A 23,452-nucleotide genomic window follows, 5' to 3' on the forward strand; every position below is an offset into this window, starting at 1 on the left:
CATTTCCGTGTGTACTCCCCTGTTTCGGTAGGGTTTTACCCGTATAAATGGAGATGGGATCGGGTATGGGTAATAAAGAACGCGCGATTGGGGGATATTGAAACTAATTGATGATATAAATTACTTCCTCCAACCCATAGTATCTGCTAAGGGGTGATTTTGGAGGGCAAAAATACTAAAATACCCTTCCCTCAAAATAAAAATCTAAAAACAAAATCATATCCCCCATTTCTATCTTCACTTCTTATTAATCTCTTTTAGGCTTAGGGCTTTGAAACTTAAATATTCCCTACTCCCTTTCAAATTCTAAATTTTCTCCACTCCCTTTCAAATTCTCTTCTCCTTCTCTGTCGGCTCCTCACTTTGAAAACGATTTTTTTTTTACATTTGGAAGTAATGAAGACCATGCCGGTAGTAATGAAGACCATACCGGAAGTGATAAAAGACCATGCCGGAAATGATGAAGACCATGCCGGAAGTGATGAAGACATGCCGAAAGTGATGAAGACAATGCCGGTATAGATGAAGACCATGCCGGTAGTGATGAAGACCATGCCGGAAGTGATGATGACCATGCCGATAGTGATGAAGACCATGTCGGATTTTTTTTCTTACATCGCCGGAAGTGATGAAGACCATGCCGCTAGTGATGAAGACCATGTCAAAAATTTTAATTTTTACACAAAATTGGTTAAAAAGACCAAAATCAACAATTCCTGGGTGAAAAAGACATCTACATTTTGGTACTGTTTAAATGGACAAAAATGTAAAAATATCCAGGATGTAAACAGTTTCATCCTACCCATTTTCAAATACTTTTTCTTATTTTTAATTTACATCAGGATGCATCCAGTTTCATCCTCGTTATTTTTTAAGTTTAAGTCAGGATGAATCCAGTTTCATCCTTGCTATTTTTTTGGTGTCCATTTCACTCATACTAATTTTTACTCGTCCATTAGAACCATGTTTTAAAAATATTTGAGCAAATGACCCATTTTCCGTAATTTTTACATCGCCGGAAGTGATGAAGACCATGCCGGAAATGATGAAGATCATGCCGGAAAACGGTGCCGACATGCTTGGTAACTAACATTCAAAGCCGTAACTAAATGCCGAGACTGTCTCGCACTCTGCTAGGGGGCGCTGTCCCTAGACCCCCGCGGTCAGGTCGAACACAGCCGGGAGGGGCTACGCCCCCGGACCCCCTGGATTGTTTTGTACCGGCGTAGTCTTTTGGTTGAATACCATGCCGGATATCGAGTGGCCGGCATGGACGTAGTATGAATACCATGCCGGTATGGATGCTTCCGGCATTGTATTCATAACACTTCTATGCCGGCACCGAGCTTTTTCAGCTGCAAAAATGGTGGATTCAAACAAAAAAAAATCAAATTTTCAACCTCTTAGCAACAATTCTCTCTTCACAATCATCTTCCATTTTCACCAAAAAAAGTTCTCTCTCAAATATTTTTCCCTCCTTCTACTCTCACCCCACTCACCCAAATTCAAATACACACTAATCTTTTAACAAATACTTAAGATTTTTTCTAATTATAATTAAACACTAATCCTGATTAGTGAGGGGTAGATTAGGAATTAGGTAAAATACTTAGATAAGGGGTGACCCTGATTTGTTATTTGGATCTAGTTTTTGTCCTTTTCCTCTATCCCCCGATTAGTTTTGATATCCCCCAATCGCGCGTTCGTAATATACCTAAGCTACGGGGATGGGATGGGATTCAAGATCTCCGCCCCATACTCGCCCCGTAGCTGTCATATTATAAGAGGTTTCGACTTTTATGCATGAATTTGTATTGATTTTTTATACTTCTACCACTTAGTCGAGCTTTCATTCATTTATTATATTCTTGATTGTTCTTGTATATTCATCACTTTCGCTTCTTTGTTGTGATCATACACATTCTCTAAAACTTAAATAGAGAAAATGATGTAGATAATAAAATGGTTAACGTGGAAAAAATGATACAGATAATGAAATGGTTAACGTGGACAAAGATACAATGAAAAAGGAAAAAGTAGAAAAACTAATAAGTCATTTAAAGATTCTTCTGTTCACTTTTAAAATGAATTTCTAAATTTAAAATTTTAGAATGCATTATTCTTACGTTATTGTTTTGTTTGAATCATATTTAAGTTTTGATTATAAACAAATTTACGTATTAACTCAGTGTTACGGCGGGTAACTCATGGAAAACCGTCTCATATAAATTCCCCATACCCGTCCCGCCACAGTTCATATGAATAACGGGACAAATACGGGTATTTTTCTTACAAACGAGGCAGTGACTGGGATTGGCATACCCGCCCGATGGCCATCACTGCATATTTGATTGGATTTGTTAACGTTCATTTGACCCTATTCAAAGTTCTACATTTTTTTTTTTGAACCAATTCAAAGTTCTACAGGTCCCTTTACAACCACAATTTAGTGCTTTATGGGTTTAGAAGTTGATTACGGCACTAGAGAATCTCAACGATTAACAGGCAGTAGCTCAATTACGACATGGTACATAACGAAGGATTGTTGCTTTTATCAGTGTACTGTACAAATAAATTTGTCGAATTAGTAATATTTTCACTCGTTATCTTCGAATTAGAAAACGTCAAAAAAGAAAAACTCTATTATTATCGTTGATGAAGACATACCAATTAATTAGACAAATTCAGCTTGCAAACGAGGTTTTATCTGCTTTAAAGATGTAATTATTAAAAGAAAAAAGAAACCTACTAAAAAAAGGCGGTTTCTAGATCAAGCTGGGATTAATTATTAATGATGGGAACCAACCAGTCAATGATATGGTATGGAGAATCATTTGTTAATCATCATAATATTAACAAGTAAATCAACGACTTCAAATAATCCAAGTTGAATGATGATCTCTTAACTGTCAATCATAAATTCAAAAACAGTACTTTAAAGATATTAGCCGACCATTCTCTGACTCGGTTGACAGAATTCGAACCCAATAACTCTGAAAAGTGTTGTTAAAATGCCATGTGCATAAAAAGCCTCGCTTGATTTGGGTATATATTAATTGGGGTATGCCCAATTTTAAGTGGACTCTTTTTAAAAGATTTTAGGGGAAGTCCTAATGGGTAAGTTATAAAAATATCCTTATCCTTTATAATCCTATTACCCTAAATTAGTTTTATTATTTTCATTTCATCTTCCTTCTTTTCTTCTTCTTCTCCTCCATAACCATACCGGTTCTCTTCTTCTTCTCCATCAAAACTCGAAACTCGTCGATTAATTCATCGAAATCGTCGATTCGAAAACTCCGATTAATCTTTAACAATGAATCCGCCAAGACGTAAAGCTACTCGTATGAAATACGCTAATCGAAAACCCAATGAGTATAACCCTGGAATTGCAAGTTTGGTTCAAAAGAAAGTGAAAAAAACGGCTGAAGAAGAAGAATTCGTAGCCGCTGAAACACGAGAAATGGTGCGGGATTCCGATTGTTGACGATTTTCAACAGACGAGATCAGATCATGGAATAATGGTTAATTTAATAGTTGAAAAAAATAAGTAAAGTATACTAGCGCCTGTAGAAGAGATTAAGAAGGTAAGGGCCTACTTAAACTCACTCCAGTACTTCAATTTCATGTTTGCATGTTAAATTAGGTCAAAAATATCAAATTTGTGAATCTGCAGTTATATCGTTGGCAGGGTATTATGTTATCGATCATGTCAACATTTCATATTTAGGGTTGGCCGGCAAGTTATTAGGTTGAAGATCTTGCCGGCTGTTTAATATCTGTAACTGCTACTTGCAGGGTCGGCAAGGTATTCAACCTAGGACCCTGCCGGCGTCAGTTTCTTTTTAGCCGGGTTGGTTATATATTTTTACCTTGCCGGCTATATTTCGTTTTTTTTGTGTCTCCTGATGCCTTGAATTTTAAAAGTCGGAATGGTATTTGGATAAAACTGTGTCGGCTGTGTGTTAGCCGGCAATGTGTGGGTAATGGACCTTGCCGACTGGTTTTGTGGAAAATCCTTGTATCCTTTGTGTTTGCATAGGTTTGTTATTAGCCGGAAGGTTATGTGAATATTATGCCGACCTCTGTTTAGTGTAGGTTTTGTGGATACATCTCTATGTAAACCCTCGCGAGACTATAACTCGTCCACTAGGGTCGCCTAGGGGTTCAAAGGCTTGATGCACATGCTAAGTGCATTCGTTTTCCATCGACAATGAGTTGTATTTTATGTTTCAATCAATGTAGCTGTGACGCCCCAACCTAATCACCTGCTTAGCTATAAACATTACAACCTAATTGAAGCATCAAATCTAGATTAATGATCTTAAGAATCTCAATTACATAAGCTAATCCCAAAGGCAAACCCATACACTGATATTATATAAATGAAGATCTCTCGAGTGATATGAACATAATAATGTGTTGTTTTACAGATTAACAAAAATATACATATACAAAAGCTACGCAACATCTCTAATACGATAAAAGCTTTAAGCTACGAAACGGTTATCTTCGAGCGCACCTTTTTTTCTGATTACTGAAAACTGAAGTGGGAACGAGTGAGCACATCATCCCAAAGGGGTGCCCAATAGAAACAAATAACTTTCAAGCAATCACTAATATGCTTCACAGTGCTAAGAAGAAGTAATTTAAAACATTTCATCGTGCATAACATGTGTAAGAGTAATTTCCCCAAATACCTCGATATACTATTTCCTCATCTGGGTCATTAACGACATAAATTAGGTTATAAAATAAAAAGTAATACTATTTCGCTTTACTCGCTAGATAGATATTATATGCACTTCCCGTGCTATGTATTGCCTCATCTGGGCTATAAGACTTAGCAAAGAGCTGTGGGGAAACCACAATCACTCCTCGCGGGGATTTCACTCAAACACACATCAAATTAATCACTCAGCAAACAACAAGCATCATAATATATATCATTCATGAAAGAATGTTATTCTAGTTCCATTTCCTCGGATATTGCGTCCATAATGGCAATATCCGTGAAAGACCACCACCGGATGAATCCGCAAAAGTGAAGCAAGAACAACTAAAATATGTCACTCAGACCTTGCCAAACTCATTGGAGAAAACGAAAGCAGAATAACTCCAGACTCTAATAATAGCCCATCCACATGGAGTGCCCATACAAACCATGATTCAAGAATCTACCATCATAAGTCCCGAAGGTTTTGCAATCAAGCATAATATGCAAACGATTGGATTCTCACAGGAAATTATAAAAGGTAATATTCCCCTATATAACGATATTATCTCATCTGGGCCATATAAGCATAAAAATAGATATAACATTTGGAGAATCCACACAGTGCATATTACACAACATACCCAATCATTTACGCACAAATATGCTCATAAGAAGTAATGGCACATCATACTTGCATATAAAAAGGAACTTAATGATTACAAGAAGGTTACAGAGTTCCCACCTAGTTTGATGACAAGCCTCGCGTACCTTGCATTTCGTAATCCGTTAGTTCATCCGTCCACTTGATCGTTGTTAATAAAGACCAACTGTTAATCACACAATCACTCCAAGAGTTTAGCCAAAGGCTCATACAAGGTTCACAACATAATTTCATACAGTTCTCTAGTTATAGACTAAGTGAACTATCTAATGGTTCTAGGCCCATTTATGGTTTTACATCTCTTTCATTCTCTACCTTTAATACATCTAAGAGGTTACTAACTCAATTAGGTTGATTTTTTAGTCCATTAGATAAGTCTTAAGAAGATCTACAACTATGTAGAAGGAACCAAAGGCTAATTCGGACAATAAGGTTCAAAATATCAAGCTAAGAAAACATGGCACCAAGCCCAAGCCCATTACCCGCGGGCTTGATCCGGACCAGCCCGTTACACAAGGCCCAGTCTATTAGGTCAACTAACAGTCAATAATGGTCAAACTGACTGTCACAGGTCAACTGACGGTCACAGGTTAACTGAAAGTCAACGTCTAAGTCCAGGTCAAGGTTTAGTCTGGTCTTGGTTTACTGTGTCAACTCAGGGTTAAACCGATTCAACTCAGTCAGATGCTGTGAGTCAGACAATAACAAAACGGAATCAGACTGAATAAGTTCAGTCAGATATGCTAAAGATTCACACACAACTGAGACTCTAACCCCAGCTCAAATTCCATTTATTCATTCTAACAGAACTTATAATTTAATACAACTAAAATCTAACACATTTGCAATCATACAATCTGTTCTAATCTCAGTTTCCTCACCAACACTACCATTCCTAATCCAGCAGTATCACCACCACTATCAGTACTGCAATACAAACTATCTTGACTTCAATCATTAGCAATTCGTGTCACCATCACACTCGGACTACAATGATAATTCAAACACATAACCACATATCCATTTCAATTCAGTTCTTCATTGAGTAACACTGGCAGCTTCATCTAGAACACTTCAACTCAGCTATACCAACACAGCATCAGATTCCACAGTCGCCAAATCAAAATAGTAAGCCACCATTGTACATTGATGACTCGCACCTGCAATATCTGTTACCCCATCCATTTTACAAGACCTGCAACTCAACCTCCAACTCAACCTTCATCCACTTAAACCAAAACACAACCTTGATTTCGGTTCTGGTTGTAATACTATCTCTTCTTACTAAATGACCCTCTGCACATACAAACTTCCAGACCCATCATTCTAGAACAATATCCTTTCAACACTCAACACAAAAGCAACATCATTGCCACTCTAAATCTCTTCTCATTTCAACACCAAAGAACATTCATCAACACCTGTAATTTAACTTACAACAGCATCTACTCCTTCTCCCGAGCTCACTTAACATCAACACCATCTCCAACTATCAGATCCTAAACTTTCCCCTAAGTTTATTTTTCCATTTAACGCCCTCGGAATTATCTCTCAGAATCGCCAGAGAGAATAGAGAAGAACAGAAGAGAAAGAGATGAGAGAAGAAGAAAAAGAATAATAAAGAAGAGTTTATCTTCTCGACTCGGTCAAGATAAGACCAAAGGAAAATTTATGGGACATCCAACTCATTGGATAAGGGCAGCCCCAGTCGGTCTAATGGCAAAACAACTATTTTTCCCTTCCCACTATTGTGATGATTTCTTCTTCGGCCGACATCCAAATAAGACGCTCGAGTAGTCCATCTCGCATAACTTTTCGAGACCTATCTAACTATATTAGTTTTGAGATCTATCTAGTAGTTCTGGTTTGGTCTCTAGTTTATTGTTAGTTTAATTTTTATTAATTAAAATTTTATATTAATTGATTAAGTCATTAACGACCAAAACATCTCTTGACTAGTCTAATATCGTTGACGAGCTTGAGGATCCTTACAGTAGTAACTTAAATTGCATGAATAAAGTGAATTACATCTTCCCGTATTATGTTTTCAGTTTGGTATAAGTACACGTCGGCAAGGTTATAAATCCTTAGCATGCCGACTACAGGTCAGCCGACAGTGTTATAAATTATGTGCACCGGCTATACGATAGCCGGCATTGTAGGAAATATTTATATGCCGACCGTAAGATTGCTGGCCCAAGATAGTCGGCGTATTCTTCATTCAAAGACCATTCCGGCCTAAAAAAGACCGGCATTTTCTTCACCCAAGGACCATATCGGCTGTATTTGGTCGGCATGTTATTCAAACGTCGACCATGCCGGCGAAACATAGCCGACACCTTATTCAAACGTCGACCTTACCGACCATTCACATTTTCAAAACGAAATTTTTTGTTCGAAATCGAATTCATAAGACGGATTACAGGTTTAATCTACTCAGGGCCGGCTCTGACAGTTTTCTGCCCCAAAGCACACCCAAAAATTGATGCCCTCTTCCTAAAAACAATGCTATACCCTCATTTCCATCTCTATTTTCACCACCAACACTTTCATTCTCCTTATCTTCCCTGCGAACAAAATAATTTTTACTGCCTTCACTTATATCACTCTCGTCATTATTACCGTCATTCCTATTTCCATTCATATCATTACCATTAGATAATTCATTTCAGAACATTTGGCGACATGAATTTGATTGAATAGGGGATTTAGAGGATTTTCCCCTAAAAATACAAATTAGGAGTATTAATGAATATCAATAATTCCAAAGACTAGATATGGTATAAATCAGAGATTATCATAAAACTAATTTCACTTACTGTAATTAGAGATGAGCCTTGTTGTCTGCTATTGAATTGCGAAAGAAAGGAGGAAGAGAGTGTACTGTCTCGAGAGAAAAAAAGAGGCGAAAGAAAATGAGAAGTGAGTGAGAACTTTTCTGAATTTTTATGAAACTAATTACATATTTGCTATTAAACCACTATAACAACTCTAGTTTATATTAGACCCTTCTTTTATTTCCTAGTACTTGTATTCAATCACGATTTAGACCTTTCCTTGTTTTCTTTCACGCAAGGCATCTCTTAAGCTATTACTTGTTGGTTGCCGCCCTAGCCATGATGCCCCAAAGTCAAACTTTATTGACTTTGTTTCATGGCCGGCCCTGAATTTATTGAATTCATAATTTCAAAATTTTAATCTAAACTCAATTAATTAATCTAATTAGAATTTTTAGTGTTAGTTAAACAAGGGCATATTAACCATTTAGAAAATACAAGGTTAAGGGGTGGGTTCTTTAACTTCATAATATCTTGGGTTTCATCTCATTAGGTATATCCCAATTAATCTGGGTATACCTCAATTAAGCCTTGATAAAAAAAGGGTTCATGCCCTTTGGCCTTTAGGAGATTTTGTACCAGAAAATCCTCCATCCATGCAGCAGCAGTACTCTTGTCGAGATCAAAATGTGATTGGAATGGTAGTCTCGTTATTTAATACAAACGCGTGAGTTGACGCTTCTCTGGCTGTGATCAAAATGAAAGAAAACGAATAACAGAGAAGGAAAATGACAAATCGCGAAAACCAAAGAAAAACGCGGCAGAATAAAACGTTCTAATCATTTGTGAATTACCATAGTAGCCTTCTATATATATTTATAATCAATGACTTTAGAGATACCATTTTTCTTGGCATGTTTCCAAATTCCTTCCGAAAATGTGTTGGGTTCATCGGTGTGAGTGATTTGTGCTAGATAGATTTTGAATTATTGAATTCTTAATCCCATAAAAGAAGTTGTGATTTGTGAATGCGATATGCGACAAGGGTTTAATCAATAAATACATTTGTAGACTTGTAGAAATTTAAAAAGAGTCATGAAAATTAATAACTTTACGAGAGTTATACAGAATTGAGCAAAATTTTGCGAAGTTATGCAGAGTTGTTTAATGTCTTGTAGACATTTGTACAAAGTTGTAAAAAAAGATTTTATATGAAAATATGCATGATAGACATAAATACAAAATTTATTGTAGCTTATTTATTATAGTAACTTCAACTAAATTAAAATAAATTATTATTATTTTATATATAACTTATTTCTTTTGTTCAATAGAATACATTGAAAGTGTAATAATAAATTATAATAATTATTATTGTACATTTGTACATAATAATTAAAATTAAAAAAATGTTTAATCATATTGGAGTTTTATAGATTGTGTATTCACGAAATAAAATAAAAGAGAGTAAAAAACATCTTTATAAAAAAATTGGAAGTCTTCCAAAATCTTACATATTTTGCAAGAATTCTATCAAGGAAAATATATACACAAAAGTCACTCAAAGTCTTGAAAATAGGTAAGTATGCAAAGTCTTTGAATTTTCAAGTTTACAACGAGTAGCACAAACTTTAGAAGACCTTTTGACAATCTACAACGAGTAACATAAACTTTGAAAGAGATTTTAAAAGTATACAACCAATAACACAATACTTTGTAAATCCATTAAACTCTTTGGAAATCAATAAAAGTATATATTGAGTAAACCCCTGATAGATTCGAATCCAATAACATAAATTTTAAGTTAACCTAACTAGGTTTAGGTCAAGGGGTTGTTGTTCTATGAATCGAAAGAACCCCACTTAATGTATTTAGGCGTAGGTCTTTGTAAATTTTTTGTGATTTTCTACTTGGCTAGCAAAATCCTCTTTTGGTTCACCTTTTTGTTCAGTTGTATTTTTTGGGTTGAGATATCCCTCTTAAATGCCACGTTCAATGAATTTTCTTATTGACAGATCAAAAAGATAGATTCCCACAACACCTTGTTTAACAACGAATGAATTCTGAATAATTGTGAACTTTATAAACTAACTAGATGACCGCGTACGGTGGAGGGACGACCAAAGAGGAAATATATTTTTGAAACTTTTATATGCGTTGATGAGTGAAACGGGTTTAGTGTTTCTTCTTCGCCCAATTGATCCGCGCATGACCCGTTTTACAAGGTTAATTTTTGAATAAAAACTTCGATTGTCCATCAAATTTCTGGAAATATCTTTCAACTCAAACTAATCTTAAGCATCAGTTGTTGATCAGAAGATATTTGAATAAAAACAACTTAAATTTGATTCGAATTGAAATATTTAAATTCGTTCATGGGTGAAATTTGGATCCTGAAATTCTTCGTTTGTGGATCAAAAACCTTAAAGATTTTAAAATCTCTGATAGATGCAGTTCTTGGTAGGTATGGAACTAAAAAAGTTCAGAGAAAAATGTTGAAGGAAAAAAAATTTGCAGGAAAAACGGGTTTTTGCACGCTCATTTATGACTGACAGAGTGCGGATTTCTCATCACATAGAAAGCTTCCCTTTCGGTCGGACAATTAAGGATGGTGTCTAAATACAACCTTATTATACAAGCCACGAATACGAAAAAAAATATGTTTAATAACCATAATGGCGTGGGTAATAAAACCCATAGTTAGACTAGGGGATGTTCTTATCTCCTCATTGTTCTTCACTATTTTTTGATTTTTTTTCTTTTAAAACATCTAATCACATATGTTTCCATAAACCAACCTAAACCCTAATTTGCAAAAGAAAAATTGATAATCTTAGTAGTAGGCAACTATATCTTATTCTAAGAAAATCCTAGTTTATCTTTGTTTCTGGTGCATGTATAATAATTTTAGTAAATCCGATTAATGTTTATTTATAATATATATGAATAATTTTTTTCTTTGCTTCTATGGGAATCATATCGTATAATTTTACTCGTCGATGATTGTATGAGAGATCAGATGGAATAATTAATAGCTTCATCAAATATGTATGTGTAAGGAGCATCCCATTATAATTAGTGAATCAATATGAGATTAATCGTTGCTCCATTAGTACAAGAACATCAAACACGGTGAATGATTTTTCAAAAGAATAGGATAATGACAACGATGGTTGGTTTTGTTCAGTTACATCATGCAGGTTTACAATTTTTCTATTTTCAAAAATAGGGCTGCATTTAACTTAGTAAAGGTTATATTCAGTCATACTTCCTTAATTAATTTATGCATATGCCTAATAACATTTTAGTCTTACATTTGTAGCTAACTTAACCCGGTAAGTTTGAGGCCTACTTCAATTATTTGAGGCATATCTAATAAGTTAAACAGGGTCATTTTAAAGTATTTTTTTAAAAAAAAATTATGCACCATTTTTTTGTTAATGGCTAATTTATCCCTGATCAAGAAATGTTAATCAAATAATAGTTAGATAATCGTGCTAAATGTGAAATAAACTATTGTTGATTGATCATCAAAATATGAAAATTTTAAACTTTTTTTATTTAAAAATTTTGGAAATTTTTTGGGTTCAAGAATAATCGGCTGATAAGGCATTTACACAATGGCTAATTGTCTCAATTTTCTTGATCCATGAAGAACGTCAATTCGTAATTGGCATATGTTCTTCATTTTTACGGTCGATTGATTACAATTGGCGGATGCAGTTTTCCACAAGTGTCGATTGACGAACAAACTCAAAAACGATAGTTTTTGCATAAGGGTACGTCTATAATCAGTGGATAAGGTTCCCCATATGTGCCGATGTAAAAAACTCAAATTTAAGAGTTTTTATACAAATTGTTTTTGCCAGAATCGGCAAATGTAAATGCGTTTATCAGCTGACTGTAAACCTGGTATTTTTTTCGATTTTTTTGCTTATAACTTTTTTGTCTGATATCGGAATGACCTCATTCTTTTTTGATTAAACTCGTTTTTTCATTCTCTACAAGATAAAGATAAGAATTCCTGGATTTATACAAGTTTTACTTGGTCTTAGATCCATCTTTGCATTGTTTATTTCCTTGTATTCAATGTCAGTAGAAGTTTCTCAACTCTTCTATTATAAATAAGGTCGGAGATAGAGGTCCATCAAGGCATGTCGTCAAAAAAACGTCAAAATAACTTCTGAAAACCACTCTTCACTTTGCATTTTATTGGATCCCATTATTCGAAAAAGATGTGTGGGTAGAAAACCAGGTCGCCACGTGGACGAATCTCAATGAACACAAGAACCATGTGTGTGAAGATTATACTAAATACGAAGGGTTACTATTCCCTGAATCGAAATATCCACTCTTCTTGCGAGGCGGGGACAAGTCGAAAGTTATAGCGAGATCAAGGGCCGAGTTTGAAATGGGTAGACAAGCATCTAATGTGAAGTCAGGACGGTCAGATGGTCAGGACTACGGTTTGACTGGATAAGTGGCAAAAGGGTATTCATTGAAGAATACTGGGACAACGATAGCCTTAGCGAAGACTATTAGACAATCTTCGTTAAAGGAAGTTTCGTCAGCAAAGGAGAACCATATCGCAAGTAACATTCTTCGAATAGGACTTGCAAAAGAAAATCTAGGAGACCAGCGAGCAAGATAAGCTGGTATCCACTGAGAAGTTTATCTATAAAGGGTAGTGTAGTTGATGTAATGAGGGTTGCGCTTTTTTGGATTCATAGCAGAGCAAAAGTGTAAAAAAAGAAGATCACTGTATTTCAGAGAGCATTTGTAATCATCTTCTAATCCTAGTGAAATTATCCTCGTGGACCTAAGTTTTAACACTAAATCATGTAAAGTTTCTTGTATTATTATGAGAAGAGGTATTGAGGTTTCTGGAGATTGTTTGTTCTGCAACAGCAATAAGACAAGCTCTCATTTACTTCTGCACTGTTCTTTTGCTATATAAGTTTGGGAGAAATTTGTTAGTAAGCTTAAATGGTTTTTCTGCATGCTTGAAGACATTATTCCTTCTTTACAAGCTTGGCATCTTACTCAGCATGATAAAGATAGCACTGCGGTGTGGAATCTTGTACCTGTTAACATTATTTGGTCAATTTGGAAGGAGAAAAATGCAAGGGTCTTTAGTAATAAAAGAGGTAATGCTACAGATGTGATGAACAAGGCCATTTACTGGGCACTTTCCATTAAGAACTGTAGTTCAGTAAGGTCCTCTGATGTAATGACAGATTGGTGTACCATTTTCTTTTCTTCAGCTTAAACTGGTAGCCTGTTATCAGTTTTTGCATTGCTTTTCTTTTCTTCTTTGTCTAGGGTTGTATAGCTTTTATACTCTTTATTTTTTTTATCAATAAATCTTTTCTTTACCGATCAAAAACAAAAAAACTTTGATTTTTTTTATTTTGTTTGTTGAAGCAACATTAACTTTGATACTTGCAAGTCCATCAACAATACCTGTGATAACTCAGTTAGATCTACTTTCATGTACTATGGGATTTCTCACAGCTATAAAAGGTTCATTAGTAGTCTCCATTCAGGCATACAATTTTTGTTGATCTTTTTATTCCATGAAGGGACTAGGGTAACCCAAAAATGCTCCTTAAATAAGTTTAAGCATTACTAGTTGTGCCCCATGCTTTATTTCATCTTTAGAAATCAAAAAGTGGGATTATATAAACACAAGGCCATTTCGGTAATTGAGAAGAACAGCTAATGGTTTGGCGTATTCAGCGGCCAAACTGAGCTATCCGAAGGAACAACACTCCTATTAAAAGGAGCAAAACGAAATTTACCAAAAACAACTAAAACAAATTACGAAGTTTGAAACAAAATACCAAAACTTTTCCATTTCTTTTCTTCTTCTTCCGATTTTCTAGCTTAAATCTACACCCCCGTTCTCGGAATTCCGTTCCCCAACCCAGAACAAAACCCATTTCTTAGTTTTGTAATACATGCTCACTTCCTGATCTTTGAAAGAGAAGATCAAGAAATGAGTCAAAATGTTTAAGAATTTCAAATTGATGGGGAATTGCTTAACTCCCTGCAAAACTATTGCTGACCATAAACCAGGTAATGATTGATTCCCCTTTTTTTGTTTGATTATCTATATGGGTTTTTGTTATGATTCGTAATGATGATTTCATATTTCTGGGTGTTAATGGGTTTTAAGGAGAAAGCCAATATTCATGTCTATCTGATTGGTAGGTAGAATGTAAGAAGCTGACCAATATCGATTGAATTCAGCTTGTTGGTATCAATATCCAATGTCTTTATCATTCTACTAAAGAGGCATATGCATTTTCTATTTTTATTTTTGTGTTTTTGATTGCCCAACACTTTGTGTATAGAAGAGAATGATCCTACGTTAATTTTTGTCAGGGTCTACATATGTGTATTCCATAAGTTGATTAACATCGTCCTAGTTTCGTTTAAGAATGTGATGTTTTGAAGATAATTCTTATAATTGAAAAGCTTTCCACTCTATGAAATAAGTATATCTTTGTGTATCCCTTTGGTAGATGAATGATATAGACAATGGCTGTTGGTAACTATGGACATTCTTAATTAACGCATTATATGTTTGTAAGTGCAGATTATTAAGTTAGTTACTTTTGTTTTCGTGTTTTTTGTTGTGTGCATTGTGTTTGGGTCCTGCCATGTTTCAAGGACATTGATTTTGCTAATAAAGAAGACTTGTTTGCTGTCTTTTATTTATGTAATGCAGTTCAACATAAACAAATTGGATTACCATCTCCAACCAAACCAGATAGTGCCGTAGCGCCAGTTCAGCTGCCGAAACCTGATGTAAATACCACTCCAGTACTACAGACCCCGAAAAATGTTAAAGATCTTCGTCAGAACCCAGGGTATCGTGATGTCTACATATTTTCATATCTTGAGATGAAAATAGCGACCAAGAACTTCAGGCCAGATCAAATTCTTGGTGAGGGCGGGTTCGGGATTGTATATAGAGGACTAATAGACGAAACTGTCAGGCAGGGTATCAAGAGTACTCAAGTTGCAATCAAACAGCTTAACCCAGAGGGGTTCCAAGGAGATAGAGAGTGGCTGGTATTTGTCTTTCCTTGCCTCTTTTCTTCCTCCTGATTAATTCTACCAGTCAAGTTTCCCTTTTTTACGCAGTTACTTTTGTTAATAGTTAACTGTGAAACAATATTCTAGGGTAAGTCGGAGGATAATTAAGGTGACATTTGATTTGATTTTAAATAATAAATTTTCTGCAGAAAGAGTGGTTTTTACAAAATCCTATCCAAGAATTTAGTACTAGAATTAATAGCATTGCATGACTGTTGAAAAAAGACAGCACAATGTAGGGACAGATGCACTCAATTGAATCTTCTCTTGAATTTATGTAGAATCATTTTCCATAAAGAGATATGACTAAAATTTAACGGGACATAGTTCATTAGTGCACCATCTGTTTCATTTTCGATTAACACTTTTGGGTTATATTGCAGGCAGAGGTGAACTACTTAGGCCAACTCAGCCATCCTAATCTCGTGAAACTCATTGGATTCTGCTGCGAAGATGAACACCGGTTGTTGGTCTACGAATTCATGGCATGTGGGAGTTTGGAAAAGCACCTCTTTCGAAGTTAGTACCTAGATTATTTTCTACTAAAAATATGAAACTTCAGAACACTGATGTGTTACTAACTTTAATTCTCTTCCTACTTGCAGAAGTATGCCTTACAATGCCTTGGTCGATCAGAATGAAGATTGCTTTAGATGCTGCCAAAGGGCTAGCTTTTCTTCATGGAGCAGAAAGACCAGTCATTTATCGAGACTTCAAGACATCAAACATTTTGCTAGATGAGGTCAGCATAATTTACAAACACTGTTCTGAAAGAAAATCCTAGTAACTCAATTTGTGCTAATCATTCTCTCTTTGAAACCTAATGTACGCGGTTCAAATTATGCAGGATTATAATGCTAAACTATCAGATTTTGGTCTAGCGAAGGATGGACCTATGGGAGACCAAACACATGTTTCAACACGTGTAATGGGAACTTATGGATATGCAGCTCCGGAGTATGTAATGACTGGTAAGTGAGCTTAGTTTGTCTCCCTGTGTAGTATTGGGACCAAAATCACTATTTTGTACTCCATAGTACTATGTATGATTGTTATAATGCTGACCTATGTTTGACTTGGAAAAAAGAATCCAGAAGACCCGCCTTTTGATTAATAAAAATTTCAACAGTCAAACTTGTCCGCTGTCCTGATCGGTCAAATCCCAACCAATCACATGGAGGGTTCTTCTGGAATCATTTTACTCATGGGTGGAAAATATTGGACTAGTTATACATAGTTGCTGCCTTAGGTCATAGTTGTGATTTATGTGCTAAGTCATGGTTTTTTCCCGCGAACAGGTCATCTAACAGCTAGAAGTGATGTTTATGGTTATGGAGTTGTACTCCTTGAGCTGCTGATTGGGAGAAGAGCTATGGACAAGAACAGGCCAAGCAGAGAACATAACTTGGTTGAATGGGCACGGCCACTATTGATCCATAGCAAAAAATTGGCGAGGATTTTAGATCCAAGAATGGAAGGACAATATTCTCCTAGAGTTGCTCAAAAGGTGGCAAATTTGGCCTACCAATGTCTCAGTCAAAATCCCAAAGGGAGACCAATGATGAGTCAAGTGGTGGAGTTGCTAGAGACTTTTCAATCGCCACCAGAAAATACAGAAAATCTGTTTGCTCAGAGAGGAGGTGGTCCTGTAACCTTATATGAGGTTCCTAAGAGCCCTGATGTTAATATAAAAGAAGTTAATAGGAAAATCCCAAGGAGCGAAGAGAGGGAACATAGAAAGAAAAGTAGCCAAAGAAGGAATGAAGACCGAGAAGCTGGGATACACCGGAGTGGCCAAAGAAGGGGTGAAGACCGAGAAGCAGGGACGCGACGAAGAGAGGGACCGAAACCAAGAAAGAACAGGAGCAAGAGTGAGCCTCCTCAGATTGAGGCTGATCTCTATAGTCCTACTAGTCCTTCTCCAATGAGAGATTTTGAGCCATGAACGAAGAATTCAACCCTCAAAATGAGATGGATAAAATCGTCTATGGTTGAAGTTGGCGAACCACCACTAGTTCTTAGGTGAACTTATCAATCTTTGAGAATGGCCTTGGGGTCAAAATCTGGTCCTACCACATTGAGTTTCTACCTAAGAGTTTGTTCTAAATTGCCATTGCCAATATGCTGCTGCTGAAACTATCGACTATGGAGTTTCTGCTATGAAAGTTTTTGCATCTTGGGGTGCCCATTTTGTGAAATTTTATGGTAGCTTAGTGTATATGTATTTAACATGCAATTGCGACTCTATAACCACTGGTTCAGGCCAAAAGATGACAATGCTCTCGATTAATGTTACAATTCAAATTGCACAGATAGCCAGTTTTTCCACATAGCAATTCAGAATGTCAGTCTTCCATACAAGTTATTGGAATTCCTTCAGTTCAAGAGTTTTTATAAAACTTCTACAAACACTAGGACTGGAGAAAGAAAACTACCTCTAATTCATAAAAACAAGTGGAATTGGGGACTAATACTAATACCAACAAAGTACACTTCACATGATTCTTTAAACGTAAAATCTCTATTTGAAAACGCTTGATGTTAATGATATATGTAATTCACAAACTGGGTCTCCTGTTATTGAGAGAATTTCCCTACAAAACAAGAAAATGTGTTCAGTTTTAAAGAAGCTGAACCAAAAACGTTAGCAATTTTGACATGACAAAAGGAGTTGAGTTTAAAAGTTAAGAGTAGCTCACCCCAAGCATGGCGCAACTTCAATGCAAGCTGTGTGACAGATCTCCTGTCAGCTGGGTTTGGAAAATCCATGCTTGCTGCTTCTTGTACAGCAGACAAGAATTCTCTCCTGGCTTTGGCTGGTAGATCAAGGTAATCTGGCCCATAGGTATTGCTCAAGTCCACCATCTAACAACACAGCAAGCAATAGCATAAAGATATAGCTTCTCATTGTCGTTGTGCAGAAGAAAAAAAATATGAATATGTTATTTTTCTAATCATGTAGTGAAAGTCAGGGAGAAGATTGACATACTTGAGGACCTAGTGGTTCATTTCAATTAAAGATTACAGATTTATGGTGAATAAACTAATCTTCCATCCTTCGTGGTCTGCATGTGTAAATAACATGAAACAAGTACTTAAGTTAGGAGTGTGTGATAGCTTACCTGCTGCAACCAAGGAATTATGGAGCCCAAAAATCTCTGATCCAGGAAGTGAGATGCCAATGTGCTAAGAACCTCACAGGCCGTATCTTGTGACAACATTTCCAAAACGGGACCAGTTCGATCCAAAAGTTCCATCAGAGTGAGGTCATCACCGGAGCGGAGAACCTCGACAAATGCAGAATCTAAGTCACCTTTGCAAATATAATCCTTTACACGTTTCCATAAGTAATTATTATAACCTAGACTATTTTCTCTGCCATTGAAGTTACGGGGCGAAGCAGTAATAGTTTCCTCAACTTTTCGTGCACGAAAACTTGAATTTTTAGGTTCAGTTATAATATTCGGTTTCACACACTTTCCTGTCACGTTTAGCCTGTGATCTCTCCGCATGTCAACACCTTGTTTCTCTGAAGTGCTTGATCTACATTCAGAAACTGAAGTGCCCTCCCAAACGTCCCTACTCTTTGCAGCCAATCGTGAAGATCGTCTCGGCTGTATATCCATAGATGTCCTAGGGGTGCAGGTAGAAACTCTTGGGGAAGAAGAGACACTATGGCTGTTTCTCAAAACTTTGGAGCCTGCCATATTAGAGTGGCTCTTGTGAACGAAGTCTTGTGCAATTCTGTCGACTGAATTTTCTAAACCAAGCACTTTTGAGTGCAACATAGATAAGCTCTCCATTGTACTCCCCATGAACAGCTGAACAATTTTAAGAAAAAAAAAACACCAAAGGAATTAAAGCTACATAAATGCCTCTGAACTGTTTATAAGGTAGCATATTTTGAAATGATTTACAGCATTCTTATAAGGTACATATCCAATTTGATTTGGGGTATATACATCAGACCGATTCTTAAGTGACACAGATCCAAAAGATGTCAGCAGCTAAACATAGGTTACTTGCAGTAACAGAGTATGACAATATTAACGAGTATGTGCTAGACCTAGAGCAGTTAAACAACTCAAAAAACCAGAGTGAAGCTAAAGAAACCTATGATATTTTAATGAAAAGTAGATAGCAATTATTTAACATGCAATTGCGACTCTATAACCACTAGCACATGCCAAAATATACTAATGCTCTGGATTAATGTTGACTGTTGAGTTAAAATCAATTGCACAGATAGTAAAAAGTAGATAGGCAATTATTAATGTTATGTCAAGAATAATAACAAGATAATAATAAAATACCTGCAACATATCCATTAGACTTGACTGTTTGTTTTCAATCTCAGAAAGTTGTTTCTGCATTATGGCCATCTCATTTGCTGTTTGAGAGCAACACCCACGCACAACTTGTGAGCTCACTTCTGTAATTGTGGAATCCAAACTCTGGCGATTCAGTGACCTTTCTGGACATACTGGATGTTGGAACACAACTTCTTTAGCAGTAGGCTGTTTGTTCCTCTCCACTGACTTCACAACAGTACTTTTCTCAAGAAAGTCATGACTCACCAGCTTAATCTCAAACTTACCATCGACTAGATTTGACATTGAACACTCAGATATATCATCTGTTGGAGAATAATCATATGTGTTATCTTGCAGAACTCTAGTATCTTCAGTTCTTCTTTCAAATGCTTTAGTAAGACAACTACCCTCAGATTCTTCCTCCTGTCTGTCCATTAAATTAATTGGACAGGTCTTCGGAACAGCAATTTCAATCTCCCAATCTTCTGCTTTGGATTTTTGAGGACTTGGTACATTATTTGCGCCCATTCTCCTAGCAGTTAGAGGAACCCTTTTGCTGACTGTTCCTTTCCCTATATTCTTGGAAGCAACATCTTTCCACCCACCGTCACTTGCACTGGTAAGGTCACTGTACTCACCTCGAAGATTCTCTATTGTGAAAATATAAATTATAAGTTACAGCCTTTCCAAAATATCAATAGATCACCATCCAAAATGATTCACACAGCTGTATGTTAATATACAGCAAACAAACCTTTAGTAGAAGATCCGGTTTCGGATAGATCAGCAGCATCAGATCCTGGAAGGCTTTTCCAGCAATGCAGTGCTTGGGATACTGAATCTCTAACAGGTTTCACCTACAAGAAGTGAGAACCAGCAAATGAGAACTAATGCAAGATCTCTATGGGGAATCTGAATGTCCTTCGAATAAGTAAAGTGAGACACACTAACCTTGTCAAAGCGACAGGACTCAAGGGCACAGATGCAAGATGCCTTGAAAGACATCAATGAAGAACCGCCACTTACAACTATACCTGCCAGTGCTACAGAGGCAGCTTTCCTTGTCGCCCAGTCACTGCTTTTAAGAGCTTCCTGAATGCTGGACATGGCAGCAGATAAGGTGTTCTGGGATGAAGCACCCCCTGCCTGAAAATTTGCAAGGGAAACATGCACAACTTAGCCACAATACCAGCAACAATAGAGGAAACATTAAAACAAGAAAATATAAGGGACAGTAAAAATTAATTTCTTAGCTTCGCAGTTACCTGAATTATACTTCTAACCAAATCGACAACAGCCGGCTTCGCCATAAAGTGAGGATTCTTTAGGAACTTGGTGATTCGAGTCAACATACGTGCCAAAATTGAGATTGGAGGATCAATAGCATTGTCTATGACACTAGCTAGACATAATGCTGAACCACACTGCACCACCTTATTCTGTTCACCCAAAGCTTCAAAAAGTGGCTTAACTAGCAAAACAAAAGATCCATCACTCTCTTCCTCGTAGTTACTCAATTTTGAAGCCAAAACCCCCACAGCTTCCACACAAGCATCCCTAACCACAGAATCGGGATCTTTTAGCCGCTTTACAATGCTAGACATCATTTTTGCTACGTGTGGACCAAGAAGCCCATCGTGGAATCTTGCCAACGTACCCATAATTCTAACACATTCTTTCCGAACTGCACTCTTCTGACCGGAGTCAGTATCAATAACACAAGAAATAAACGGTGCAACACCTTCTGGCGTTAAACTCTCAGCAGTTTTTTCCAGCTCTTCAACTCCTAACTGGTAGGTATCTCGATCTGCAAGCTTATTTAATGTATGAATTACTCGAGACTTGAGCTCAAATGTTGCTTGCTGAGGGCTAGGCCTGGTGTTTCCTTTCGCTTTTAATTGTGTCTGTGTCCTCATTTTGGGTACTTAGAGGGAAAAGCTAGTTTCCTATAACTTAATTAAAACAAGAACTGAAGACACGATCCAATTCAAAACCAATCGTGAACATCATATCCAGATATTTGCTTCCAGACGAATACAAATTCGATATCGAAGTCACCTTCCAAAGATCATAAAACAGTCTCTTAGATCGCCGAACGCTTGTAAATGAACTGATGGCTCTCCATTAATATTATTCATTAATCTACAAACAAAAATCAGAAAAACAAATCAATGTTATTTGCAAAACTTTATGCGAAATTTTAAACTCAGACACCAATCTGTAATGAACCAGACACAATCATACATGCTTACAAAAAATTTCAAGAGACATAATCAAAACAAAATTCCAGAATGAATCTACAATTCTGACCACCACCACCACCACAGCCACAACATCCCCTACCTAATAAGCTAACTACATTACCCAACCAGTACATTCCAGAAAACATTGATGTCAAGGAAATGTCAAGATGAATTCACAATTCTGACACCACCACCTCCAAATAAGCTATATACATTCCCCAGTAAGATTTTTCATCTCAAATAAATCTCATAATGAAATCACAATCCTGACCACCACCACGACCACCATTCTTGATAGTCAGTCACTACATAAAACAGATAAACATTGAGGGAAGTAAAATGATTACTTACATTAACTACTCTTCTTATCTTCAAGAGAAATCCCTGCACAAAAACCCATCAAAATTCAAATCAAACCCCATCTCACAACTAAAAGAAAAACTAAATCTCTCTACTCATAAAAACTTTGAAACAGCTACGAATTTAAACAAATTAATACAGTTTGAGCAAAAAAACTACCAAAATCACTACAATTTTAAACCCTAACAACTGACCTAAAGAGCTAAAAACCACACACAAAAAAAGTCTAAGAAATTATGAAAAATTTCAACAACTAAATGAACAAGTAGAGTAACACATAAAAGAAGGAGAATCAGAAAATCAGAAGAAAAAAAAATTATAAAAAAATTTAAGATTAAAAGCTCTCTTTAATGGCTAGTTAGATTTAAGTACAGTACGGAAAATGAAGAGTTATAAAAAAAAAAAAATGAAAACCCCGAATCTCACTTACCAGGTAGAATAACCCTAGAAAAAATTAAAGAAAACACCATATATATAGTAAAGATCCAAATCTTCAATTCCGGAAAGAGAGTTTCCTACCCCGGAAATTCAAGCTCCTTCTCGTTAATCAAAACCTCACTCTCTCTCCTCTTGTCTTCATTTTTCGCGCTTTGTTTTCGAATTCCGGAAAGAGAAGGTTTAGTGGGTCTTTTTGGTTTTTGGGTTTTTGTGTAATGGTTTGGATAGGTGACATGTGGATACCGTACAGATGTTTGAACGGTTTGGATTGGCTTGTCAGGGGTTTTTAAATCGGTTTTGATCGAGATTCGAGAGTATTTTTTGTTAGTATTATAATAGGGGTGTGATTATGTTGAAGTGGACCCCTATATACCGGGATATTCTTCCACATTCAAAAGTTCAAACTCAAAAAAGTTGCCATGGTCCAAACTTCTACAGAACGACTATGTAACGGCAAGAGTGAAATTTCACCCCGGAAAGAAACATTATGATGACAATTCTAAGTTTTGCCAGGTTTGACTCCACAGGGAAATTCAACAATCCGGCATGATCCATTAGAGAGACGACAATCTAATAAGACAAAAAGGATCATCACATGATAATTCATATCACCCCTTATCAAAAAAAAATATGAAAATGACCAATTAACCCTTATTATTAATAATCAAGATTAGTGATGATAATCAAGATTAGTGTTGGTAATTAATTTTCACTCATAATAACTCTAAAATCAGATTTTTAGAGTTGAAAAAAAAAGTTGTGAGGAGAAGAAAAAAGACATTTTTGTGAAACCCTAGATTTTGATTCATTCAACCAAAATGAGTGATTCCAGTGACAAA

The 23,452-nt window shown here is 36.2% G+C and overlaps 2 protein-coding genes across 3 annotated transcripts; one reads left to right on the top strand and one right to left on the bottom strand.

Annotated features, from left to right (window-relative positions):
• The first annotated feature begins 13,966 nt into the window (after positions 1-13,966).
• LOC113298945 (probable serine/threonine-protein kinase PBL17) lies at positions 13,967-17,509 on the top strand. The gene is made up of 6 exons (XM_026547843.1): positions 13,967-14,233; positions 14,889-15,235; positions 15,643-15,778; positions 15,865-16,001; positions 16,107-16,230; positions 16,558-17,509. Exons 1-6 carry the CDS (start codon positions 14,164-14,166, stop codon positions 17,202-17,204), a joined length of 1,461 nt encoding a protein of 486 aa, XP_026403628.1. The 5' UTR covers positions 13,967-14,163; the 3' UTR covers positions 17,205-17,509.
• A 36-nt stretch (positions 17,510-17,545) lies between these two features.
• Positions 17,546-22,767, bottom strand: LOC113298943 (TORTIFOLIA1-like protein 2). 2 transcript variants are annotated; one of them, XM_026547841.1, is made up of 9 exons: positions 22,606-22,767; positions 22,167-22,199; positions 20,838-21,714; positions 20,524-20,718; positions 20,327-20,429; positions 19,573-20,222; positions 18,382-19,080; positions 17,959-18,124; positions 17,546-17,853 (listed from the first exon to the last, which is right to left on the bottom strand). In XM_026547841.1, the coding sequence occupies exons 3-9, from the start codon at positions 21,486-21,488 to the stop codon at positions 17,837-17,839; spliced, it is 2,481 nt and encodes an 826-aa protein (XP_026403626.1). In that variant the 5' UTR covers positions 21,489-21,714; positions 22,167-22,199; positions 22,606-22,767; the 3' UTR covers positions 17,546-17,836. The 2 variants fall into 2 exon arrangements, with proteins under 2 accessions (XP_026403626.1, XP_026403627.1); XM_026547842.1 differs by having other exon boundaries at positions 22,695-22,763.
• Positions 22,768-23,452: the final 685 nt, after the last annotated feature.

This window comes from Papaver somniferum, chromosome 7 (assembly GCF_003573695.1).
Source record: "Papaver somniferum cultivar HN1 chromosome 7, ASM357369v1, whole genome shotgun sequence".
NCBI classification, from domain to species: domain Eukaryota; kingdom Viridiplantae; phylum Streptophyta; class Magnoliopsida; order Ranunculales; family Papaveraceae; genus Papaver; species Papaver somniferum.